Source organism: Ischnura elegans, chromosome 7, assembly GCF_921293095.1.
Source record: "Ischnura elegans chromosome 7, ioIscEleg1.1, whole genome shotgun sequence".
Lineage (NCBI taxonomy): Eukaryota > Metazoa > Arthropoda > Insecta > Odonata > Coenagrionidae > Ischnura > Ischnura elegans.
The window spans coordinates 19,692,181-19,720,150 of NC_060252.1; the positions used below are offsets into that span (position 1 = coordinate 19,692,181).

The 27,970-nt window shown below is 36.6% G+C and overlaps 1 protein-coding gene across 1 annotated transcript; it reads left to right on the top strand.

Annotated features, from left to right (window-relative positions):
* The first annotated feature begins 4,493 nt into the window (after positions 1-4,493).
* LOC124162056 (coatomer subunit beta) lies at positions 4,494-27,924 on the top strand. Its single transcript, XM_046538404.1, has 18 exons — positions 4,494-4,625; positions 4,799-4,966; positions 5,280-5,509; positions 5,606-5,775; positions 6,381-6,588; positions 8,570-8,707; positions 12,521-12,713; positions 13,065-13,213; positions 13,314-13,454; positions 14,416-14,550; positions 14,650-14,789; positions 17,105-17,307; positions 17,824-17,993; positions 19,704-19,980; positions 22,068-22,229; positions 23,634-23,779; positions 27,347-27,589; positions 27,712-27,924. Exons 2-18 carry the CDS (start codon positions 4,876-4,878, stop codon positions 27,781-27,783), a joined length of 2,868 nt encoding a protein of 955 aa, XP_046394360.1. The 5' UTR covers positions 4,494-4,625; positions 4,799-4,875; the 3' UTR covers positions 27,784-27,924.
* The last annotated feature ends 46 nt before the right edge of the window (positions 27,925-27,970 follow it).

A 27,970-nucleotide genomic window follows, 5' to 3' on the forward strand; every position in this document is an offset into this window, starting at 1 on the left:
GTTTTTAAACTCTAGCTAAATTTGAGGATTCTTTTTCAAAACTCTCTTCTACAATTCTAGGCCATTAAGCCTGATATAGAAAGTAGGAATTCATGGTGTGGTATAATTTAAAAATTCAATCTACAGCTGACGTAAGAGGCAACTAGCGCGTTTTACAGTAACCAAGTATTTTCTTATACATGCGACTTCCGCAGTTTCACAAAATTCGTTCAGCATTTGAAGACGCACAGTGTAATGTAGAAATAGAAATATATTTTAATGACAATATTTTCCACATCTGCGGGCAACAAAACAGCAGCTGTTTGAACGGCCTTATGTATCATGTGCGCTGCAAAACCGATTTGATACCTTGTGATGTACAGACCTTAGATCTGAAGGAATGACTATAAAAAATAGAATGGAAATACATCCTTCTGTTAATGCTAGTTTCTTTTCTTCGTTTTCATATATTGTTTTTACTTAAAATTTCTGTATTTTGGAGGAAGATAGAGCAGTATTTAAATATCTTTTATGGTCTTGCGTCTCCAAGTGCTTCGAAATATCATACTGCCGTGAAAAATAGAAATTTATCCGTTACATTTCACGCATTCTTGACAAATTTCACAGAGTAATCGCGTCTGGATTTTTTTAATAAAATGAGATTCACCTCTTAGATGATCTTTGAATCCACATCCTCTTTTCTTACGTATTGTGACAAGAATATAAAAAATTAAATTATGTCGTTAATTGTTTAAAAAAATTTAATTGAAAACTCTGTAAGTACATACGTACAAAATTACATAAAAATATTTAATAAGTTATTCAATATATTAAATATAATTGATTGTTATATAGCACATTTATTTTTAAAATTATTTTAATCCAATCCTCTCTTTCTTTTTAATTATAAATATGTTAATAGGTATTATTTATTCCCAGAATTTTCCGTAGCGTACGTAAATCGTAGGTGTCACTTGCAAAGCCGGCGCTAGACCTTTTTCCACCATCGCAAAATATATATAACACGAGAGCTGTCTGCTAAGTAAAAAATTATGCATTTATGAAATAACTAAATTACTTACCTAAATAATATGAATGCTGATTTGTTGACATCCCTTTTTAGTAGCGCTAGCGCGCAGCTCAATTTGCATCGCATAATGGACCGTTTAAAAATTACTATATGCGAAGGCGTTGCCGCGTTACTTCGTGGACGACCGGCTTTACACCATGACCCTTTTCCTCTCTAAAATTCCCCCCGTTTACAACTTTTGTACAAGATTTCATGTTTTTATAACGATGTTCCGAATGATGCTAGATCGCTAACGAGATAAGAAAAAAATCTGCGGAAGTTTACAAAGGGCTTTGTCTTCATTTTACTGCCACAATATTTTTTCGTCGCTGCCAATGCCGAAAAATGCCACTGTTCATTAATAGGGAACTTGCATACATTTCAGAAACAGTTGTGAGCTCCAAAATCATGTAGAAATACATGTTTGCGTTTCACAGTGAAAAGGTTTTATTACTTTTTGATGTCGTTAGCGATATTTTATTCATTAAAGTTCAAGAGAATTTTCAAATACGAGTGGGACTCGAAAACGCCCGATGATTGGCTAGCGGCAAATTGACGTCATAGTTCAGTACGAGGAAGCGAAGGAAGCAGCTTAGGCATTTGGACACAAGCGACGGCTTGGTTGTGAGGCATTTCTTAGTTCCAGTACAGTGAGTCCTCGTTTAACGTTCCTGAAAAATGTGACGATAAACGAAATGACGTTATTCGAAACATATATCCCATAAGAAACAATGTTAAAAGTGAATATCGGCTTCTATACGCGAAAAAAATTTAGCGTATCATATCTGGGGCATTTTTTACGATGGGAATTCGATATGGTGGTCGCCCGGGCAACATCGTCGCAATTAAAGGATCCAACCGATGTGCATCTGAAATGTTTTATAGTTCATAACAAAGTGAGACTTGCGTATAACATTGGCGAAAGCGTATACTCATGTGAAATGTGTATTCTTTTGGCAGTCCGGTAGAGAGTCTTACGGTGAACTTATTTCCACCTCGAAGCTGTCGATGATTCTTTCAACTTAAAAATACCTTGCCTGGAGGGCGACAGGAAGCTCTGAGGAAGCCAGACTATTAATGTTTCAATTTAGTAGCGATAATATAGACGAACTTCCAACACAATCTACCATCTTGTAACTCAAAACCCCGAAACCACTTCCTATTCTGCAGAAAGAATCGGTCAATCGCATTTCGATTAATATAATAAATACAACGTCTTCAGGTGTTAATATAAGTTACTTTTGTAATTAGAAGGCCTTCCTAAAGTAACATTAAAATTTTAATATTTTCCAAACAGAGTCTTTAATACATTTTGGGAGCTTTTCTCACGATATATCTGAAACCTACTCTAAAGGCGAGCTCATCGTCATTGCGATCGGTTGTCACTTAAAAATTCCGTATCGGAAATCCTAGAGGGATGACCTTCGACGATGACCATGATCACCTGCACTCTCACTATCACTGGAACCCGTGGTGAAAATATCATCCCAATCCAATTTCTATTTGGTTTTAACTGGGAAAGAGCAACATAGAACTGCACATTCTTTGGACAACTTTGGGTTTGACTTTCCCTCAAACATCCCATTTCCCCTGTGGTGCACATCAGTCCTATCTTTATACGATAGCCTAACAACCTTTAAATGGATCCTAGGTTTATCCTGACAACCAACTAAATGGAAATTGCTGATCCACACGTCTTCCTCTATCTCCACAGTTTCCAAATCAAGGGCCGCGGAACATTCCTCATTGTGACTCAACTTTTTCTGAAAAGCAAGCCGGCGTAGAATAAAATCAAAGAATGCTGCGATTCATTTTTTGTGACCACCTCATGATTCCATTCTTTTTCCATCTACAACTTCCTTTATCTTTGGGACAAGACGATGTTTAAATATTTTCATTAATTTATAACAAAATATAAGTTCTAAAAATACCCAAAAGCCATTTTATTAATCCGCACTGACGAGTGTAAATTAATGTGGAAGATGAATGCTGTAGACGTAGTAGTTTTCCTTAGGTTGAGTTGCAAAGTTCATGAAGTTGACAAAACGGCTAATTTTTCGGTGCGCGGAGTCATTTATATTGCACTGGCCGTGTCTATACATTTTTCAATCTTTTTGTAATAAAATAAATCAGAATTTAGGATAAAATTTCCTTTAAAATGACATATAGTTCATTATTATAGCATGCAGTGAAGCCAGGGTATAAATTTGCAAAGTACTGCGGCACATCATTTTGACGCCGACAGTAGAAGAAAACGCTGTCTTCTTGGCTGGCACTCGAATGCATGAGGATCAACGTTGCTCTGTATTTTCATATTTCCTCTCTTGATTTTAAACATCATGGAATTTTCTATGTCCTTCCGTAACTGAAATTGAACAAGTGCCATAAATAATTTGAGTCCATCATAACCATCGAGAAACACCTATCTCGATTTTTGTTGTGAAGTTGAGTTTTTATTCTACGGCGGCCGAATTATCGAAAAATCTCAGTTTCAAGTTATTCAGTCAATGAAATATCGAAATATTATTTATATTAAAGTTATCTTCGCTCACATAGCGCACGGGTTTATCATTCCGATTATTATACTCTTATTTTTCCGTAACGCTCATCCCGACAGACGGCATGCATCGAGGCTTTTCTTCTAATTTCCTCCGTGGGAATGCAGACGAAAATTTTTTCTGGGGTGTTATTGCACAGAGGAACAATGCACCACTTGTAATTTTTCCTTATTTCAGCCATGTTCTCCTTTAAACGCAACGTGGCTCTTCCAAACCTGCAGTTACTGGGCTTGGATCTTGGACTCGTACTGAACTATGACGTCACGGCCAAAGATTAGTGGGGGCGGTATTTTTTAGCCCGCGAAACTCGGGAGACTTTTGGGAGTCATTTTCTAGGGTAAAAACTGAATTTTAAGCGGAAAAAAGTATATTGCGATACTAAGTGTTTACTGTAGTATATCAGCATACTGTTTATAAAAAGTATGCAATTTCCCTATTGTAAGTTCACCAATCCAACCATGGCTGAGAGAATACTTCTCGTACATAACGCAATAAATATTAGTACTTTTAATTGAAAAATCGCGAAGAAAATGGTCAAAATACCGCAGTGATACAGTGAATCCCCATTCGTAGCCATGCGCTACGACGATGAGCGTCCCAACAGTGACGTCACGCCGCTTTAAAAGTGGGAGGGGAAGGAAGGGAGCGGAGGGGAGATGTTGGCCACACGGCGAGACATGGGTAGGGGTGGGGAATGGCGGGTCTAGTTCTTATATCGTCTAAGTCTACTGAAATCTTTAATTTTGTATCATTAATTCATTATGAAATAATAATAAATAAAAATCTTTTAACCTTTGTATTAAATACATATAACGGTATAAAAAACATTTAATTGTCTACCATTTCTTTGATAATGAATATGGGCTCTAATTTTGTCTTGAACTTGACTTTCGTAGTGAATGACACGTCTGGTCGCCTGTCATAAGTGGCCAAACAGGCGAAAGGAATTTTGTTTTTAATAAATTTGTGTTAAGCTCTCGTGTAAATGGAACAACGCCAGCTGATTTAATTTGTTGCTGGTAATTTTCCTTCGCTCTTGTGTATCTTTAAAGTTCGTGTCGCTGTTGGAATCACACTGAGTAGTAATGTTTACAAATATCTGCAATGCCTTTAATTTTTCACATTTCTGTTCGTTACGTATTGTATGTTTGTGGTGTATATGGCAGCTAACTAATACTTTTATTTTAAATAGGTGTTCGCTGTAGATGAAATTCTCCGTACTGTCATAAGTCCTCAGACAAACTGCCGGCGATACGAGATCACGCAATCATGACTGCAGTGGAGCAGCCGTGTTACACGCTTATAAATTTGCCGACTGACTCGGAACCACCGAATGAACTACAGCTGAAGCTTGATCTAGGTTAGTTTCGTTAATATGTGTATTAATGTTTTATATGCTCCCTTCAAACTACGTTGATTTGATGTTGCCTGCTTTTTTTCTTTTGTCGATCAATCGGTTTTTCACAGGGAGGCTAGTTCATAGTCAAATATGATGTATTTGTGTAAAAATATTTGATTTTTTCCTTTTCATAATTAAATATTGAAATGCAATGTATATCGACAAAATTTTTCATGGATGCGTTATCAACCTATGGAAACTCCCACTGATTGAGATTCATTTTGGTCTCGTCATCGATTTGGATGGATTTGTAAATGACACCTTTATATTTCAGAAAAGGGAGATGTTAAAACTAAAATTGAGGCCCTGAAGAAAACTATCAATATGATAGTAAGCGGTGAAAGATTGCCAGGAATTTTGATGACAATCATCCGCTTTGTACTTCCCCTTCAAGATCACACAGTCAAAAAGTTATTGTTAATATTTTGGGAAATAGTACCGAAGACAACTCCTGATGGAAAGCTGATGCAAGAAATGATTTTAGTTTGCGATGCGTACAGGAAGGTGATTTTAACTTAAATATTTATTATGTTAAGTGTTCATAATTTTAGGTGTAAGTATTTCAGCCTCAATTTACTCTATCTTTAATGCTTTGTGTAGGATCTACAACATCCCAACGAATTCATTCGTGGCTCAACTCTACGATTTTTGTGTAAGCTTAAAGAGCCGGAATTGCTGGAACCTCTCATGCCTGCTATTAGAACTTGTCTGGAGCATCGCCACTCATATGTGAGAAGAAATGCAGTTCTTGCTATTTTCACAATCTACAGGTTTGCTTATTTCTATTTTACTTTATGATCATTGAGTAATTTTTTTCAAAATAAGTATTGATCCCATATTACTTGGTTATTCCGCAGTTGGTATGCAAAAACTACTGTTAAAGAATTAATGTTCACATGCATATAAACCCCTTATATTTATATGCTAAGTCAGTTAATTAGCTATGTACACACTTATGGTTCAGTTCAGACTGTATATATCTTAACTCAGAAGTTCCTGATGTGTAAAATTAGCTGTAGCATGTATCATGCTGGTAGAATTTTTCTCTGTGGGATATGTATTCATACTATTGTGCATTATGGGTGACTCTGTAAAAGTTATCACCATGTCTAGTCCCAGTATACTTAAATTAGGTGTAGCCTGTATCTTGGTGAACTCATTGCTCTTTGCATAGCTAATTTAATCCTTGTTTTAGTCTCAATTAATCTACCTCATTTTTAATGTTTTCAAGTGTTCCAGGGATGAAAGACAAAAAAAGAAGAATTTAAAGTCTGTTGTGAAATACTATTAATTACAGTTGATATTATTTTTAGATGTTGAGTGCATACATTTACATTCCTCCTTTTCATGATAATAAACATGTTTTTCCCTGCAGGAATTTTGAATTCCTAATTCCGGATGCTCCTGAGCTCATTGCCACTTTCTTGGAGGGTGAAGAAGACATGTCGTGCAAGCGTAATGCATTTCTGATGCTTTTGCATGCAGATCAGGAGAGGGCCCTTGCTTATTTGGCCTCTTGTCTGGATCAAGTTACCTCTTTTGGTGACATTTTGCAGCTGGTCATTGTAGAACTGATCTACAAGGTAAAGATTTTTTTAATGATTTTATGTCATAATATTATTTTCTAATTGATCTTGTCATAACCTCCTCATGCTTTAATCTCATCTCCACTCACTGTGTATGCTGAGAAAAATACCCTGTTCTACCCTTGGACCCATTCTGGGTTAGGAATTACTCGGATATTCACTTTCTGTGATTGAGGTTTTGATCCAGTTTGCTGTCAAACATTTACCTCAACCAAGAAGTTAAGTTTTGGGTGCCGTCACCCTCAGCATCCAAGACCAATAATCGAATTTATCCCAAGTCAACAACTTGTCAATCCAGTAGTTTTGTGAAAGTTATTTTTCTTATTCCAAAATATTCCCTACAGGGACAAAAAGTGTTTTGCTTCTTCCTTTTTATTGGGTAGGCTTTGTTAGTAATACCTCAAGGGCGTACCCAGGATCATAACTAGGGGGGGGGGGGGGGGGCAAGCCAAGTTGTGACATTAGTTTATGAGATTATTTCCTTGAAAAAAAGTTTTATTTTAGTTACATATCTTGTACTAATACATATCATTTTTCGTGGGTTTAAAGAAAATTTGTTGAATACTTTCGTTTCAATTCAGTACTGATTTTGCTTAAAGACTTTTGCGATTTTTGCTTCTAGGGGGGGCAGCTACCACCCACCCTCCCCTCCCCCACCCCCTCGATGGATACGCCCATGTAATACCTCTTTAGTCTTTTTACTGGGGAATTTTGTCTATTGCATCTGGGAAAATATGTCATGACATGCATGAGAGAAGAACCACTTTGATACTGGCTCGCTGAGGGCTTTAATTATGATGAATTTTATTAGACTGGAATTAAGTTTGCTTATAACCATTTTGTATGTTTTTTTTTTTTAAAGAAATACAGAAATACTTTTATTTCATTATATTTCTGAAAGAATGTTGTCTTTTGTAGACTCTCACTCTTCATGAATGTTATGTAATAATTTAAAGGAGAGTTAAAAAACTTTTGGCTATTTTTAAGGGGAAACTTGAATATTTAAATCTAAGTGTATTAAACGCCTGTTTAAGCTGCAGTCCTGAGTATGTTAGTTTTCTTATGATTATTTTCTATCTGCAGTGGACATGGCATTAAAGTATATTAAAGGATTCTGATTCCAGTTTGGTTCAAGGTATTAGGTTCAGTTCTCAGTTAGGTGTTCATATTTCAATCTTTAATTCACAAAAACTTTTATTGATATTCATAAGACTTATAAAAATTACCATATAACGCTTAAAGTTATCTCACAAGTGATTGGTCCCATAAAATCACTCTTAATGATCATGTTATATAATATCACACAAGAAAAGTTTTCAACTTGGCTTTCTCACAAATTAATTCCAATTCTTTTAGTCATCAGTTCCAATGCCAGCTCTAAGCTTAAGAAACAAAGAGCCAAACTGACCCACCCTTAATTTTAACCTGTCCTATCATAATGGCTCCTAGATTGTAGTAAAAACTTCTATGTATGAAAAACAGTCAAAAATCTGTTAAAAACTCAGTACAAAGATCCAGTTTGTAATAATGATAGTAAATACCATTATTAAGAAAATCTTTTTTACATGAAAAATGAAATTTTTAATGGTCCATTAGCATTTCTACTGGTCAAGAAACCAGAAGTAAGATGTGTGGGCCATATCTGTGTGTTATGGGTGGTGCAGGGTCGTGCTCTAATGGGAGATCGGATTATGGTGTCTTATATCTCACAAACATAGGTCAAAATAAAAAAAATGGCCCTCAAGTTCAGCTGTAAGCCCTCTATCTCAATGAATGGGCCTAATAATTCAAATGTAAACTGTATGATGCAAACAATTGCAGCCTTCATGCTTTGGAATTCCTCTGCAGTTAGTGTAGTAGAGTTGTAAATTATTTATTCTCAATAAGCAATTCGCTGCTAAACAATTTTTTTGTGCTGTAGAAAATGGCTTGTTGTGTCCATTGTCTTCATATGATCACTTAATATTTAATTATATAGGTTTGCCATGCAAATCCATCTGAAAGGTCGAGATTCATCCGATGCATTTACAACTTGCTGAACTCCACAAGTCAGGCTGTTCGGTATGAAGCAGCAGGCACTTTGGTCACCTTGTCCAATGCTCCTACTGCAATAAAGGTAAAGCAATGCCTCTGAGTTACCTTAAATACATAGTTACACTGTTATTCCTGTATATCTATTTATAAGCTCAGTGTAGAAAGTTGTCCTATTACTTTTTGCACAGAAAGAGTCGTTTATCTTAATTACTCTTATTATCTACCTTAAGTTTTTTATCAGATGGTGTCTTGAATTTTTAAGTGATAGATCCTTTTCATTTATGGAGTAAGAACCAAAAGTAATGTGTCAAAATTTCCTTAAAAAAGCATTTTGAAAGTCTTTGGAACTTCATGTTCTGCTTAATATGAACTGTAGAACTTAAACTCATACTGAATTTTAGAATGCTCAAATTTTTATCCTTGTTAAAAGAAAATCTCATTGTAATTTTTTAGTACTCCTTATAATGGAAATTAGGATAGCCAAATATTTTATGAAGAGATGGGACGATGGAATCCTAGAATATCCTCATAATCTTTCTAGAAATGATTCAATATTTGAAAACTTGAACCATCTTGCTGTTTTATCATTTGAATTCTCAGCAAAAATTGAAAAATTCCTGATGTCTTTCTACTGATAAGTGTCACACCTAAGGTAAATGATTTTTCTCTCAAAGTGATAATTGAATCATAGAATACCCTAAATAATGAACTAATTAGTCAACTCAATATTTGAGTAATATACAAAGTAATATTTTCAAATTCCGGAGTGCATGGGCCAAACACCTTATATACAGCACACTCCCAATTGTAGTCCAGCAGGGCTATTCTACTAAACGGGGCCATACGTATGGCCGGCCGTAAGTTTCTTATGGTCTGACCCGAAATTACGGCCTAAACCGATTCCACTCTCGAGGGGCCATATCGTATGGCCCGGCCAAAAGTCTTAACGCCCTTTCTGCAGGCGAGTATGAGAATTATAATTGGTACTATAAGTTTGGTTCTTTTTTTATACACTAGTCATTTTTTTGAGAAGGAAGTTTGTTCCAACGTGAATAAAAAATTAATTATATGTTCCTTAACCGAAATGGACTCTTATTAAAGGATAAATTTGAATTTTCTTTAAACACTAATCTAGCGGCAGACGCTGAAGATCTTTAAAACAAGTGAAGAACGCAAATCATGGGCGAGAAGAAGCAGAAGAAATTTGTGCCGTGCAGTATTATGATATTTGTGAATTGTGCATGTAATGGATAGAGTTAGAACATGACATCCTATTGTAGTTCTAACCCCCTTCCTCTCCTTCCAATGATTGTCTCATGGCTGCAATCATTTGCCCCCAAAAGCCTTATAAATCCAGCCAATGCACGAAATCTAAAGATGAAATTGAAACTTTAAGTTTCATCAATTTTATTATCAGAGGCTTATGTTTCGGTAGCTGTATAAAGTTAAAACATCAATATGACACTATCATTCTTTCCTTGATTTGTGGACGACATTTGTCCTTTACGCATCGACTTACTGAAGATTGCCTTACTGCCAAAAAAAAATTCTTGCCCTATGTTTCTTAGATATCCTCCCTCATGAACCGTTATGCTACGAGAATCTTAAAATATAAAACATTTAATAGCGGATATTTCAAACTACCTACAGCTTTTCGAAACAAGTAAGGAATCTGCTAGCAAATGTAGCACAGAAAGCAAATAAAAGCCGGCTCCGGGAAGAGGAACGGGCCCGTTCCTCCGTTCACTTTAGCAGAGCATCCGTTAAAAGTATTCCTAACTTTTTAACTACAAGCGAACTTTTAGTTCATCCGCTATATCTACTTAAAAATTAAGTAACAATTTTGACGCACGGAAATAGTTAATGAAAACATCATCATCGTACGCGAACGGGTTACCTACACGTATCCCGTATCCTCCTTATGAAATCGACGTCTTTTTTAAATATATCTAGCCAATGCCCGTTGAATCCGTATGTGCTCACCCACAATATTCATATATTTCTTGAAACAATCGCTATGTAATCGATGACACTTCGTAAGTTTCTTTTATAACACCTTAGGCGAGCAATGTTATTTCGTATGGCCCGTGTTATGACCGCCTCCTAGGCAGGCCATAATATTACGGCCTTTAGGCCATAGCTACCGCCCGACTTATGGCCTTTCGCTCAGAGTAGAATCGCTCGAAGCCATACGTATGTCTCGAGGCCGTAGTTATGGTCGATTTCGACTTATGGCCCGGCCATACGATTAGTGGAATAACCCTGCTGGGCTAATGATGGGGAAAGGCGGCACGAAAATTTGGATAACATGAAAAATCCAAAATTGCACTTAATTTTCATGTAGTTTTCAGAATTCGACTAAATAGAATTATTTAATATCATTTATGCACATTTTCTGCTATTTTAGGTTGCTTTCCAGTATCATTCACAGCTATCTTTTCCTGAGTGCGATCATTTAAGCGACGATTACACTCGGATTCCCACTGCTTTATGTAATTTCTGGTTTCTGAAAACCCCACACCCGTGTCTACGAGATTCAGAAAATTGGTTTGCACGAATGCTTCAAAACCGCTGCTCGAGATCGGAAACTACACTGTCAGGCACCACACTGCATAGTAGCATCTCGGGCAAGTTGCCCAGTATGCAACTGCTGTGGGTCGTGGCTCCATAATCACTGAACACAATCGCGCATCAAGATGCTAAGATAACATGAACACAGAGCTTCCGTGAAGGTAATGGGCATGCGATCACCCCATAGCACAGCAGTGGTTATAGAAAACTAGGACTTTGGCAATTTGTCTACACAGGCGAGTGCCTGGCTATGACTCATGCTATCTCTGCTTCCACATCCCCCACTGCCTTCACTTCTACTATTCCCTTCCTCTCCAGTTGGACCTTGACTAGTCACTGCGTAAATTTGTCCGCTTGCGACGAAATCCCTGATTCCTTTGGGCCATATTCAACTGAATTCAAGGCCATGGCAATAATTGTGCATTTTAAATATACAATTATAGATCCTAGTCAACATTTCTTTTAATTCGTGATTGGTTAACCATTAAAGAATCTTCTAAAATTGATCAAGAGTTTTTTCCCGCCGCGGATCATAGTCTGTATGCTTAAGTAGACGTCCAAGTTAACTTGAAACATCCCTTGACAAAAAGCAAATAAAATAATTTCCTTTCACGAAGAGGATACTAACGGAAATAATAAGCCTGGTTTAGCCTTGCATTAAAATGCAAATATCCTGGGGCTTTTGCGTTCGATTAATTTTTTTATGAAGATCGCAGAAAACATCGAAGAAGTTTAAAACTCATGCATGGATAATGCGTAACACAGATAAACCACAGCCAGGTAATTGGGAGTTTGCTGTATATGTACTCAAATTTTAAAGTAATTTTGTTTTTTCACCTAAGTTTTCCAACTCATGTGCTAAAATACTAGTACATATAATATTCTGCTCATTTTGTTCCTTATGTCAAGTTATGATTTAAACTTTATCTCTTCAATGCATTTAAGTATTAAAAAAGCAATTTTTTATTGATTGTATGTGTGAAAATTGGCCTCATTTTTAAATCTAATTTTTAAGCTAGATTTTTCCTCATTGTTATTTTTATTGGAAGTTTTTATGTATTGTAGAACCCTATCAGACTAAATCTTATGTTCAGATTAGTAGAAAAAATAGATTCATCCCATCTCCTCTTAATTTATAATATGACTCATCCTGGTTTTAATCTAAGCAGTCATTTTTAAAGTTCTTTTTTGTGTTTTAATATATTCTCCGCGATCCTTATGTACAGTTTACAAGGAACATACTGTAATTAACCAATGCCCTCCTTCATTTGCCTGTCTCAATTTTGAAAATTTTATGTTTAATGTGTTGCATCTTTTTATTAAGGCTGCAGCCAGCTGTTACATTGAGCTGATTGTAAAGGAAAGTGACAATAATGTGAAGCTGATAGTGTTGGACAGGCTGATTGCCTTGAAAGAGCACCCGTCACACGAAAGAGTGTTGCAGGACCTAGTGATGGACATTCTGCGGGTTTTGGCGAGTCCTGATCTGGAAGTGCGGAAGAAAACTCTTAATCTGGGTAATTAAATCTACTCTGGTTCCAAATCAGTTACAGAGATTTTTTCACCTGATGGTGGCAGGGGCGCAGCCAGGAATTAAGGCCAGGGGGGATTTTAGGCGCAACTAATACTTACAGGTGTGGGGGTATTGCATGCCCATTGCATATTAAGAATAATAGTTCAAAATTGTGAGTTTTACAGCTTCCTGAAGGATATTTGATTAATCCTAATACTATTATATAAGTAATACTGATCCAAATAAGTAAAATGGATTAAACTTAAAAATTACTCTGAGCTCTGGGGGGGGGGGGGTTTATCCCCCAAAACCTTTGCGCCACTGGATGGTGATAATGAGTAAATTTGTTTTGCAGCTATGGAACTGGTATCATCAAGGAATATAGAGGAAATGGTGCTGGTATTAAAGAAAGAGGTGGCAAAAACTCACAATGTTGTGGAACATGAAGACACTGGAAAGTATCGGCAATTGCTAGTACGAACTCTTCATTCCTGTTGCATCAAGGTAAGATATGATTGCACGATGATGTGCCACTTCCTATAAGTATTTGTTATTGTAATAATCAGTTATAAAAGCTGCAATCATGTGTGATTTTTTCTTCTAGTTTCCTGATGTAGCTGGCACAGTTATTCCAGTGCTTATCGAATTTTTGTCGGATAGCAATGAGCTAGCAGCCACTGATGTGCTTGTATTTGTTCGTGAAGCCATTCAGAAGTTTGAAACATTACGTCCTTTGATTATCGAGGTAATTATTTTACTGCTTTTATTCTGAGGACATTTATTTGTCTAAAAACATCTTAGAGAAAACTGTCAATCAAAAAAAATATGGTCAGTTGTAAATTTGCCGTGGAATATCTGAGTGGATTCGGGCATGCTCCTCTCTTTAACGCCAAAGAATGGTCTCTCTGGTCACAGTGTAAACAGTGCTAGAGTTCTGGGAATTCATGTTGTGAAATGATTGAGAAATAAGATTGGTCCTGTTCTTGGCATCATTTCTTAGTCTTGGTTCTCCGTCCTGGTACATAATTATTTTCTTACTTTCCAAAAGCTAGTTATGATTTTCATCTTGTCATCGTGAATATGTACCGCGTAAAATGATACATCAAGTTATCTCATAAGTGATTGGTTGTGTTGCATTCCTCTCCTTTGTGCATATAACCTAAATTATGCCCTATAAAACTTGTTAAGGTGGCTTTTGCACATATTCTTTTGGTACCAATTCTTTGAACCCTACGTAGTTCAGTTATTGTGAATTTCAATTTAATCCTCTAGTATGGTATCTTTTGTTCTTATACGATTTGCATAGTTACACTATTGGGGTTCATCTAGGCATGCCATCAAAAATTTTAAATCACCGTAAAGACTTATAATGTGGTATTGATTTTTGATTCTCATTGTCAATGTATTTCCATTATGCAGACTTTGCTATTACCAGTGTAATAACATGTTAAAATGTGATCTTGAAAGAAATAAAACATTATTTGGGTGCAGTACTGATTCCGATTCTTAGTTCAAGAATGGTTGGAAATGACAGCCAAAGAGCGTAACTTAAAATATCCTGCATAAAGGTCTAAAAACTGACCTTTGTAAATGATTGTATCATTTGATGAATGACCCCCTGGGAAATTTTTTCTCTCATTTCTCATCTCTCATGCCATGGTCATTAGCTTGGATTTAATTATTGCGCTATATTTCATATATTACAGAGGCTGCTAGATGCATTTCCTACCATCAAATCTGTCCGAGTTCATCGTGCAGCAGTGTGGATTCTTGGAGAATATGCTAACACAGCAGAGGATATTCAGTCAGTCATGAGCCAAGTTCGACAGACGTTGGGAGATGTAAAGTTTTTTTTTGTATTTCATGAGAATTTTTATTTGATATTTTTTGTATTACGTTGAACACAGTTGAATATTTGTATCATTGCTTTGTATTTGTAGATTCCTATTGTAGAAGATGAATCACGGAGGGCAGCTGGTGAGAAGACAGATGATGATTTAATAATGCAACAGCAAGCTCCAGTTCAAAAGATTATTTCTGATGGCACATATGCAACACAGTCTGCTTTTAGCACAGTCAGGTACAGGACTTTTAATAGTGCTTACGTATTTCACACTGATGTATTACAATGAAAATCTATTATTTTTATGAGTCCTTGATCTGTGTAATCTTTGTGCGTCAAAATTGATGTGTGACCCACCATTTCATATTTTTATGAGAGGCTGCAGTAAGTACACAAATGGGCTCATTTTCCAGTTTTCTTAAATGATGATTGTGATGGGGTATGAAAAATGAATAGACCCTTTTTTTTCATTTCTCAATCTGTCGCATTTCTCTAGCAATACACTGCAAAAAATTGATTGGCCCTTTCACTGATAAGTTGATGACATCACAAGCTCATGCCAAATGGGTCACCCCTACTCCTCAGCCTTGTACATTGGCCTTATGTAGTTCATTATTGTTTATACTTTGCTTTTCCTTCCCGCAATAAGCGGTTTTCCCTTAACTATTTAATGTACATATACTTAAATTACATCACCAGCTAAAGTAAACTCATTATTATGAAGTTCACGGGACCGAAAAACCCGAGGTTCATTTTAAAGAAACTCATGAGAGCGTTTCTTTTAGGAATCATCGCAAAAAAAAACTTGCCAAAATTCCATGTCTCTTCAATGTACCTTACTTATAGTTGCAATTCGGAATAGTTTCAGAGTCATGTGTATGATACAGTGAGTCCTCGTTTAACGTCACGTACCGTTCCTGAAAAATGTGACGATAAACGAAATGACGTTAATCGAAGCACAATATCCCATAAGGAACAATGTAAAAAGTGAATATCGGCTCCTAGACCCCACAATTCCTACGCGAAAAAATTTTAGCGTATCATATTTGGGCCATTTTTTACGATGGGAATGCCAAACTATGGCATAAATACGAGTCCCTGTCTTCATCGACGGCAATACCAGCAGCGAAGTACATCCTTCTCCATTTTTGTATCTTCCCGCATTTGTTTTTTCGGCTTCGCTATGGTGGTCACCCGTTCGTGCGTCGCCTGGGCATCATCATCGCTGAAACATCGTCGCAGTTACAGGAACTAAGATTATTGAGAACACGGCGAAAAAGTGACGACAAATACTCCGAGTTCTACACGGATAAATTCCTAGAAATCACTTTTCAGGTTCCAGAAAACCGTTATGTCAAGTAAAATTTGCTAAAACTTTACTTGACATTTACGCACTTAACATTTGCGCACCTACCTAAGAATTCATTTTGCAGAAAATTTGCTATAAACGTAATCGAAATTGACATTAAACACACCGTTTTACACTTCGTTTAGACTGACTGTATTACCGCCCACAAAACGAACAACCTGCAACGCCCGCCGCTTCGCATTTTTTCTCGCGCGAAATTTAAAAGACCTGACGTTATCGCGAAGCAAAGGTGCGATAAACGAATGACAGTCTCAAAATTTTCGTGACGTTATCGCGAAATGACGTTAAACGGGGTGACGTAGAACGAGGACTCACTGTATACGCAAATAAATTGTGAAGAATTACAGTGAATCCTCGATGTACAAACAAGAAGCGGTTTGAGACCCAATTCGTCAGTTGATAAACCTATGCAAGGCAACGAAAAATGTAGTTATTCCGCAGAATGCAAAACTGCATTACAGTTTTGCGTTAACTCACGATTGTGACGAACTGATCTAGCTGTGCATGTGATGTGGCTGGAGCTGAGAAATCAGTTCTCATCCGTGGAACTTCGTAATATAGTTCTTTTTGTAACTGCTAGGACTGGGAGTGAGTTTCGTAAGTTTCTAATAACAACAATTTTGTAATAGTGTTTCTTTCACTATAGACTGGATAGGCCTTTTCGTCGGGACCAACGATGTACTTTTTAGAAACTAGAACTTCGTAATAATGTTGTTCATATTAACGAGAGTCTACTGTATACCTTTCTTGGATTGAAATATTTGTAATCTGCTAGTAATTAAAAGAAATAATGTGACCATCCACGACATATATCTGACATTACTTGAGCATTTTAAGTAAGAAAATAGTTGGAAAAATATGACAGACTTAGCATTCTGGCGAAACTCGATATCCTCACTTTTGATGCCCCATCTTTTTCCCAACACAGAATTTTAATGAGAGTCTACTGTAATAAAAAGTGGGGGGGTCAATGTCGAGGTATTCCAATTTTTAAGTTGCTAAGGAATGGCTGAATGAGGAAGTTTTTTTCTTTTGCTGTAATGTTTTTTTTCTTCTGCCTACAAAATTCTTTAAATGAATTGCAATTTTATCTTTTGTGCGGAGGTAATTATTATGAATAAATAAACTCCCTAAGTGTATTGGATTATTGTTTTCCACTCACTTGTTTCCATTTCCTTATTAGCACTGCAAAGAAAGTTGAAGCCCGACCCCCACTTCGGCAGTACATGATGGATGGGGATTTTTTTATTGGTGCTGCTCTTGGGACCACTCTCACCAAACTTGCTTTGAGATACATCTCCTTGGTTGCAGATCTCAAGAAGCAGAATAGGTTTTGCACAGAAGCTATGCTTGTTATGGCTTCAATTCTTCATCTTGGAAAATCAGGTCAGTATCACCGGAAGGACATCAATAAAGCCATGTTATTGGTATGTCACTGTCTGGGAATGTTTTTTACTAATTATTCATGAATTCTTGTCTAACTGCAATAATTTTAAAATTTATGATTTCTTTTGAAAGATATTTCACATGTAATGAAATAACCCTAAGGTATGTGAGGGTAGAGTTCATCTCAGACTAAGTCACAGGTTTATGAAAGCCACTCATTTGGGATTGAAATTTGTTCATTCCTAAGCTTTTTAGTGATAAAAAAATTAAATATTATGCTCGAATTTAATATTTGACTTTCGTGGACACCATGATGGTTCTCTTTCTATTTCTATGATGATTGTACCTGCTTCCAATGAATTGGTCACTCAGTATTTTGTGTTTAGTCCATTCTTAATTTATTTTTGTCTTTTGATACGTAGCACTCATTGAAAACACAACATTCTCTGCAAAATTCTATTTGTATTGCATGACCAAAGAAGCAATGTTTACCACTCATATTTTGATTCTTTACAGGTTTGCCGACCAAGGCTATTACCAATGATGACTCAGATCACTTATCATTATGTTTACGTGCCTTAGCTGATAGAACGCCTCACATTGTGGGAATTTTCAGCGAAGGATGTCGGAAGGCACTCTCGATAATGCTTTCAGCTAAGGCAGAAGAAGAAGCTAGCACATTGAAGGTAACCACATTGATTCCAGCACTGTAATACATACAGTGGAACCTCGTTAAAGCGAGTACGGGCTATAGCGACACCCCCGATATTACAAGAGATAGCCGATGCACCATCAATTGACCCTATAATAAGCATGTTAAAAAATTCGTTTTTACGAGACCCTTTCGGCGTTGGCTCTCGCCATAGCGAGGGTTTCACCGCCGGAAGACTTTCATCAAGACTCCTTAACCTCTGTAACTGCTAGCGATCTGTTAGAAATGAAGTTAATGGAGTGCTCAGTCTCAAATTTATGTGGTAAACTGTCGTTCGATAAATATAATGATTGACAAAACAATGCTTTCCATAATTTTCATTCAGTGCGGCGCTTATAAATTGTTTGAATAGTTAGTCATAATTTGAGTAAGGAAATTTAGTGATGCAAAAAAACATCGCCTTTCGTCCGGATTTATGCTTACGTTTATCGGATAGATGTTTATCTGTCGCCGCACATTTCTTGTTCCTGTATATCTGTTCGCAACAGCTATATTGGCTATTATATGCTCCACCTCCGGTAAAGCGACAATTCGCTATAGCGAGTGTTTATTAGTGCACCGTGGGGTGTCGTTATATCGAGGTTGCACTGTATATGAATTTAGTGATTAGTCTAACGAATTAGGATTACACTGCTATTTTTATTTTTCAATTGGGAAAGCCTGGTATTTAAGTCAGTGAAAATTGAGCTAATCAAGAGTATTAAACTATTTGTGGTTAAATAAAAATGGTGGGAAATGAAAAAGCTCCAATGGCCGTAATGAGGGGACCTCGTCTCAGGTACAAACAAAACACTGTGTTGGTGTGCTGGAACGGGAAGATTCGCAGCAGTGACCAACCCCAGCCCCTCAACCGGAAACCCTTCACAATCAATCACTCAACTATGAAGGAACCTTCGCGAGGGTTTTGAGGTGGGCCTCGCTAAGGCTGCTTCCGTTAAGTAATCACACACACAATCACTTGCTTAACTCCAAAGGAACCTTCGTGAGGGTTTGCGGGGGGTTATGCTCCAGGAGAATTGCTCGAAATGGAGCGATGGAAATGCCACCTGGACGGGAGAAGCATACCTGTTTCGGAATCCAAGATTCCCTTCTCAACGCAACTGAGATTTGAGCTTCACTTTAACAGAAGTTGAGTGATGTAGAGGCAATAGATGCCACTGAAATATATAGCTGGAGGGAGGGGGGGTGGGGTTTTGGGTGGAAGAGGAGAGGGCAAATTGGGGTTGAACGTAAGGATTGGGGGGAATTGACGGATGGAGGTAAAAGGGGGGAAGGTTAACTTTTGATGGAGTGGGTGGGAAATGTGATGTAAGGATGACTGTTGCGGAGTAGAAAATTACTTTATTACTTAAATTAATATCAATTAAAACTTTTTTTGCAGCTTAAATAATTTATAATAAATGCCGTAATTTAGATCTACTTTGCTGTGCTATCAATATAGTATATATTTATTCATATTTTTATAATATCTTTAATTTTTTGTTCTTGATAAATAACAATATTAATCAAGTCAATGAGGGTTGTTATCATATTGTCATGGTAACATGTAATCAATAGTTTTGTTTTGATTATCAAATTCCACTAAGTCATGCAAAGGCAACTAATTGCATTAATTTCTCTTTTTTGGATTGAAATTGCAATGTGCCTGACTGTACTGTACCCTGTTCTTTCTTCTTGTTTCCAGGCTAAAGAAAAGCCCGGGTCATTGGTTCAGCCAGATGATCCCATTTCCTTCCTTCAGCTAACGTCGAGGAGCGACTTGAGTGGCTCTGAAAATGTCTTTGATCTAAGCCTCAGCCAGGCCATGGGACTTACAAGAAAGGAGGGTGCCGACATGTCTTCCTCAAAGCTTAATAAAATTACGCAGCTCACTGGATTCTCAGATCCTGTGTACTCTGAGGCTTACGTTCATGTCAATCAGTATGACATTGTTTTGGATGTCCTCATTGTAAATCAGACAGGTATGTTGAATGCCACATCATCGATGTGATTAAATCATTGTTATCCAGTGGAAAGGGGAAGAATACCTTTTTTAGTCATTATTTGAATCTTCGTAATCGTCAGCATAAAATTTTGGTTTCCTTATTTAAACCTCCAGTGAGCATGCGTGCAGTAAATCGGTGCATATTTTAGCTTTTAAGCTCTTCCTTTGGTGGAATATGTATTTAATACCTGTGCCATTATGAGTTTCAGCATTTATGATACTCAGAGATCAATTATCCACCTAATATCTCTATGGCTGGGTGTCATCAAAGAGAGTAATGATTCAAGGAGAATACATCTGCACGTGCAATTTACTTTTTTATTGCTATTGCCTTGATAGTTGATATTTTAACCAGTACTGACAGTTACATTCCCAGCATAAAATTATTGGGTCAAAAATTGTTTGTTAGAGATGTAAAAAAAATGCTTATACATAATTGACATTGACATCAAGAGACAAAGAAAAACAGTACTTAGATATGAATCAAGATGATTAGCCAAGTTCTTTGAGTGTCAAACTATAAAATAGGCAACTGCAACACCTTAATCAGCCTTTTTTCATAATAATATTTCTTCTGCCTTGAAGGTAAGAATGCATGTTATACCAGTAAAATTGCTGTGGCACGATCACTTCTGGGGGTGGATTTGGTAAGCCCACCACAGGGTTAATCAGTGTCCGTTTATGATAGCTGAAACAAATTGAATTCCTTGCTTATTTCTGAGATTTTTATAAGTTTTATGTACTATCAGGGTGTCCACTAACCGAGAAAACCTGGAATATTGGCCTTCCGGAAAAGTTCAGGGAATTCAGTGTGTTTCCTGAAAAAAGTGTGTTTTTGACACATGTAGTGTCCGCTAAAATTAGCCCAATGTGTTGAATTCTCATGATGCACTCAAAGCAAAGCAGAAAATTAATTTTATGCTAGATTTTTTCAATGATTTCCCCAGAATTCTAAATGCCTTCAAATGGAAACTCCTATTTCATCAAATTTCCATTGCAAGATTTTTCTTCTTGAGACATCTTTTTGAGGAGAGTGTGAAGAATGTCCGCCATAATATAAATTGCAAAGATCAGAATATTATCATAGTGCCTTTTCTGTTTTATTCTCCATGTGTCAATGTGTGAGTTTAATTTTTAATGGAATATTCAGATGATTTATTGAACCTCATCTTATTTTGTTAACTACATACAGTCAAAGTTGTGTATAGCAAATCACTGGGATTGTCATGAGGAAATCCATTTCAACCAGAAAATTTTGTGATTTTTCCATCATGAAATTTTTCCAGCTAAATTCCTTTTTAGATTATATTTTGCCCTAAAATACGTAAAAATATAGATTGTTATCTTTTGGTATAATAAAAGATACATTAATATATCAATTTTGTTTGGGTGAATAACAAATTACAAAAAATTATTTTTGAAAATATTTGGTATTACACTCTGTTTACTTTTTAAATTAGTCTATGATGCTGTTATGTTTTCTTGCTTCACAAGTTCTTCATCTGAGGTCATTTTCTATTGAAAATAGCTTCACATGTAGTTCATCATCAAAATTCTGTGCGTTAAATATAAGGATATACTATCCTGAAAGCATCCATAGCCTCTTTTGCGGGAATGATAGGTTTTTATAGACCAAACTGTTAGCTTTTTCCGAAAGTATGGAGCGACTTACTCGTAAATCAGGATTGACCATTCTTGTATTTTTAAATCACTGCTCCAAATCCGAGTCAACATCCTTAAGTCTACATTTCCTTAGCCTTTTCACTTTGGGGCTTACAATACTGCTTCCAAAATTTTTATCTGGTAAAATTTTTTACTAAACAATAACTTACAACTACTCAACTAATAACCTAACAATAAATAACTACAACCCAAAATATTGAGTGCATGGCAGGAATTCTTGTCTTCCCTATATCCATGTTTTTTTACATGTTAATCAGAGGCTTTTTGATGGTACACAGCTAAGCACTTATTATAAAATGATTCTCTATATTTGCTCTACTCACTATTTTAAGTTCCTTCTGTATTTTGCATTGTTTTTATTGTGAAGGCATTACGTTTCAGGTGACACGCTTCAGAATTGCACCCTTGAGCTGGCAACACTGGGAGATCTGAAGCTAGTTGAGAAACCTCAGCCTGTTGTCTTGGCTCCTCATGATTTCTGCAACATCAAAGCTAATGTTAAAGTTGCATCCACCGAAAATGGAATTATTTTTGGCAACATTGGTAAGTGTACAAAAATCCAGAAAATTGGTGCTAGTTGCCAATTGATACTGTATCGATTGTTTTAAGCTTAATTGAGTGGTTATGCTATCAATGTAAGAGAATTTCTGCCATTACCTTGTTTTCTAACTGAAATGTGTGGTGCATTTTATGTATTGTTCTTGTTGGGAGGAAACAACTCAAGAAGAGTAGTTTTCCCTAAAATAGCATAGGGGTTTCATCTGAAATTTTATATTCGTAGTCTAACTGAACATAGGTAATTATTGGCTACGGATCTGTTGCTAAGGTCTGTTTGAATTTTGATTACAATTTTATGACATATTACTGATAAGGTGCCTTGCCGCATTATGGACAATTTATATATTTTTTTGATGAAAGTGTCTTGATCTATGATGGGTTAATTTCGAAATACCTATTTTCATATTCAGAGGGCAGAAAATGGACTGCAATACCCACTATGCGATTTCTGGTTTTTTTGTAAAGCGGTTCAAATTTATAAATTGATGTTTAAAGGTTGTCTTACCAAGTCTCACTGGAAATTTACTGAGAAAGAATATTCATTTCGTATCATTTGAAAAGTGGCTATATGTACGGATTTTGGGATTATAAGCTCAAGCAATTACCAGAAATAGGCATGATTGTCATATACAAGGCTAAAGACTGGAGGACTTAGCAGCTCATTGTGGCTAATGTTGGCCGCCTCACTTCTTCCCTTGCTGGGTCCCTTATTCTCATGAACAGGAATGGTCTATGTTCCAACTGCTTGGTAGGCAATGGGCACCTGTTTGTCCACCGACACCACTTGACTAAGTCCTTTCTCAGGTCAAAAACCCTTATCAATCAACAGGAAGGCTCTTGCTCCAAGCTCATTATGTTCATTATTCTTTGTTGTGGGGACAAGGTTTGGGATCATTGCCAATTTGGCTTCAAGTCGAGAATTATAAAGGCGAATGATTTCATTCGCATGATCATTCAGCATGATCATGCACATGATCACTCGCCATGTATAGCGGCCTTAAGAATTTCAGCTTCCAAGTGGTAAGAATTTTCTGTGTGCAACTGTGCTGTAAAGTGTGAAAGATTGAATTTTTTTCTAGCACAGAAGTTTAAGGCTACCCTTTAAGCCTCTCAGATGAGACTTCTTTCGATAAATCAAAATTCAGGAGAGTTCAAGGAGATGGCATATTCTGACATTTTTGGAAATAGCATTTACCCACTCAATTTCCATCTGCAGTCTTTTTTTGCTGTGATTTATAGCATTCAATCCATGAGCAGAAATAATGCTATGTTGAATCATCTAATGATATTTTTAACCTCGGATTTTGAGTTGCCTTCATTGCCTTGATATTTTACATTTTATAAGGCTGAGTGTTTCATTGATTTTGATTTGTCGTCATTTCCTTTCAGTATATGATGTAAGTGGATCCACGTCGGACCGTAATGTTGTTGTCCTGAATGACATCCATATCGATATAATGGACTATATTGTTCCTGCCACTTGTACAGATACTGAATTCCGACAGATGTGGGCAGAATTTGAATGGGAAAACAAGGTATGTCACTGTTCAGTAATTCACTAGCCTTTCTCTAGTCATTTTTTATCATAGGAAATAAGTATTCAATATTGATTTTGCATAGAAAATTTTCTGCCATAATTTTTTTAATAAGTTAATATTCAATTTTTTTTAATTGATAACTTTCTAAACTAAATCATTTGAATTCCAAATCTGTCAGGTATATTGAAACCTTGTGTTTGGTATGAAGGTAAGCACATGAAAACACTGCTTAAAGTGAGAGACAATTACTGTGATGTAATCTTTCTTGTCACTCTTAGTATAGACACACCACTTTGTGCCACAGTAACGATGAGGGAAAAACAGACCAAAACAAACCGATATTGCCTTGCATTAAAAGTCTCTGGACTGAGAGTCAAATGATGAATCATTGGCTTTCTGGGCTAACACTCAGACCCTTAAACTATCCAGTATTCAAATAGATAATTGTGCGGCACACATAATTTTATCTCATAATTTAGTAAAATGATATCTTATTGTATAACTATCAAATCCAGGCTGATAATGTCCTGCCCGTGAATATTATGTACACAAAAACTAATCAAAAGAGGAACAGTTATTAATGTTAGCTTCCCCATTCAGTATAATGCGATGTTGAAAAGGTAATACATTTCAAACTCTCATTATTCACTAATCATTGCCTCAATCACTAAGGAAATCTGCTGTTGTTGATTTTATGGAAGTGAGAGATAACATGATTTTCAGGTAAATAGACTCAGAAATATGAAGGGAAAATGGATGTTACTATAACTGTAAATGTCAATTAGGTATTCAGCTAACTGAAACAAAAATCTCAAATCTCAGAAATCGTAATTTTAAGGGAACGTGACTTTAAAAAGTGGTTAATGGAAGTGTCCCAATGTAACCAATGGTTTGCCTATGAATATATTGCTGAGACTTGTATTTTTCTTGAGTAACCCACGTAGATTATGTTGATGTTAAGAGTACGTCTTATAAAAAATGAAAAAATAGTATAATTACTTCAGACTCGATCCCTCCCAGGACTCTCCCGCCACTACCGCGCACAGTATAAACCTACTCGGCCACGGAGGCACGTATTAGGAAGCAGTATACAGTGAGTCCAAGTATGAATCTAAATGTAGGAAAAACATCACCATGGAGCCCGAAAGAAAATTCTCCGATGGCTTGGGGTCAGTGGGGACGTGAATTACTGTATTTCTCCTAATATAGTCCCTCTCTGAATATAGTCCCCCCCCCCCCCTAATTTTGAGGCTTGAGTTTCAGGAAAAAATTTAAAAAATGGGTTCGAATATAGTCCCCCATTTACTTTTACCATGGGCATTTTTGGAAAAAAAAAGGGGGGGACTATATTCAGACAAATACAGTACCTCTCGCTGCATTCCATCCGCTAATCTTAATTTCGATGTGGCATTTGCTTCTGGAAAGTTTGACTCCAAGTCCGGTACGTCAGTTTCTTCCACATCCATCCTCGTCAGTTCTTGGTGCTGTGAAGGCAAAGGGTTGCCAACCTTCCAAGTTTTCACCAACCCGGCCCCATCAGTTAAGTGGGTCTCGTGAGTGTCTACATATTCTTGAAAGCGATCGAGCACTTGGGGAATACAAAAAAGGACTTGATGGAGGAGAATACCTGACTGAAATATTTTCCATATCGTTCGCGCATTGAGATTTCGATAAATACAAATAGCTATATCCACGGAAAACAAAAACTGAATATTCGCCATTCAAAATTTTATAATGACAGCAGTGGTTAATATGCATTAAAGTGGATAAGAAAAATGTTACTGCCATGCTATGTATCTGAAAAGAAATTATTCCGGAGAGATTTGAACCAGCGAGGTCATATTTCTACCGTAGTATATCCTCTGCTTTACCACGAGGCCAACTCACACACTGATTTTAATGGTGTTTCATTACGAGCTTTCCTAAGTCATGCAAGAGAACGAACCAGTCTTCTAAGTGTCACTAAACCAAACTGAATTTTAACACACAGTGGCAATATTTGCTATGATATTACGGAGGATATTTTATATGTTTGTTATGTATGCTGTTTCTCATCGAAAAACTCAGCATTAATTGTTGGAAAATGTACTTTGATGGATCGGATAATTTACGAGAGAAACTAAATTGAAGTTCTGGAGGTGGATTCATTATTTAGCATGAGCTGCACAATTTAGTTTGTATAAATCATTGCGCATATCCTGCAAACATTTCCCTTCAATTATGTTGTAATAAAAATATTGCAGGAGGTGGGAATGTTTTTCAAATTTCTCTGCTACTGCTACAATAGAAAATACCAAACTCAGTTTCCAAACTGCGGTGAAAGTGGCACTTGGTTAAATCAAACTGAATTTTAACACCTGGTGGCATTATTTGCTGTGATATTGCGGCAGAGTTTCATTCGTTGCAATACTTTTGAATCGGACTGTACGTGTTGCATAACAATTCTGGACATGTACATTGTTGAACCAAGCTTAACAAATTTGCGAAATGCAGTGCACCTAACTGTGTATTGGCATAAGAAGAAAATAGATCATGAATTTGTGTGTGAATTTTCTGGGAACTCCTGTAGTGATTGGTTCAATTCCTGATCTAGGGAAGACAAATCTTCAAATTTTCACGGCCTCCAATTGTCAGTTGTGATAGGTGGAAAAAGGGACTGAATTTTTCTGTTTTGTGATATGCCACATACTTTTGGAGTTCCCCGAGGTAAAAAATCAACAGCCTTCACTCATGCACAGAAAAGCTGATGGCATTTCATGCACTCATTCCGGGCAGATCACCACTTCTTAGCTTCTCCTCAACCTGTATATATGGGCTTTGGATTGTTTGCTGTTGTTTACATTTTTGTTAACGATTCCTTACCTTAATGAAATGTTCTTCTTGAACGTGTTGGTGTTAGTGTTTGAACAAGAACTCTATTGATGTCACCAACTCATGGAAAGTGGACTTGAACTTTCTCATTTACTTATTTTGAGCCTATGAGAAAAATTACTGACAAGGAGACATCGCCAAAGTGATGTTCGGGATCTGGATGCGGACGTTATTTTCTTAAACTATATAGGCAAGATAGAAAAGGCGTCACGGCTTTCTTCCACATAGGCCCAGGTTCGAGAGATATTCGCATGTAAAGATTTCGCGGAGCATAACAGCCCTTGAGTAAGCGCTCCCTCACAACTACCACCGTGGCGGTGTGGTTTAGGGCGTTAATCCCATAACTAGTTATCGGTGTCCCGGGTTCGAGTCCCAGTGTCGGCAATATATTTTCTCTCTTCTAATTTTTTAAATCACTGTTACATTTTATCCCCATTCGTTTCGGGATAAAATGTAACAGTGATTTAAAAAATGTGAAGAATGTGCCTATGTGGAAGAAAGCCGTGACGTTTTGTCTATCTTGCCTGTATAGTTTAAGAAAATAACATCTGCATCCAGATCCCGAATGTCACTTTGGCGATGTCTCCTTGTGAGTGATGAAGGCATTTTCTTTGCCATAACTTGACATTCGCTCCTATATTCTAAATTTATTACTTGTTATCCTAAGTTTCTTTTTGGTATTCTCTTTTTCAGGTATCCGTGAATACTAATCTGACTGATCTGCATGAATATCTACGTCATTTTATACGTAGCACAAATATGAAGTGCCTAACTCCAGAAAAAGCGCTGTCCGGTCAGTGTGGCTTTATGGCTGCTAACATGTATGCAAGATCTATATTTGGAGAAGATGCTCTAGCCAACCTTAGTTTAGAAAAACCTTTCAATAAACCAGATGCCTCAGTCATTGGTCACATTCGCATTCGTGCCAAGAGCCAGGTAAACCTTCATTTTTATTTTTTTCGTATTTCAAAAATTTATTCACATATACTTTAAGATTGAATCTTTCAACTATCTGGCTTTCATACTTCAGTTCTTATAGTTTTCATTTCAACTTTCAGGGTATGGCGCTTAGTCTGGGCGAGAAAATCAACACAACCCAAAAAGGTCCGCAGAAAACTTGTGGTGCTTAAGCATTTGTAATTATTGTAATCAAGAGAAAAATGTTTTTTTACAATGCTGGACCTCTTCATTACATTCTTTTCCATAGTTAGTGTAAAATGATTTTGAATGTCTATGTCTATGTTAATAAAAATATGGCCTTTAAAAATGGATTCCTTGAGACCCTTCTTTGGTTGTTTGTTGTGCTTTTCTTGCTAA

Excerpts from the sequence above, each read along its gene's own strand:
- LOC124162056 (XM_046538404.1), top strand. The coding sequence starts at position 4,876 with ATGACTGCAGTGGAGCAGCCGTGTTACACGCTTATAAATTTGCCGACT. Across the intron at positions 5,510-5,605 it reads TTTGCGATGCGTACAGGAAG|GATCTACAACATCCCAACGA; the intron begins GTGATTTTAACT and ends TGCTTTGTGTAG. Across the intron at positions 27,590-27,711 it reads GCATTCGTGCCAAGAGCCAG|GGTATGGCGCTTAGTCTGGG; the intron begins GTAAACCTTCAT and ends TTCAACTTTCAG.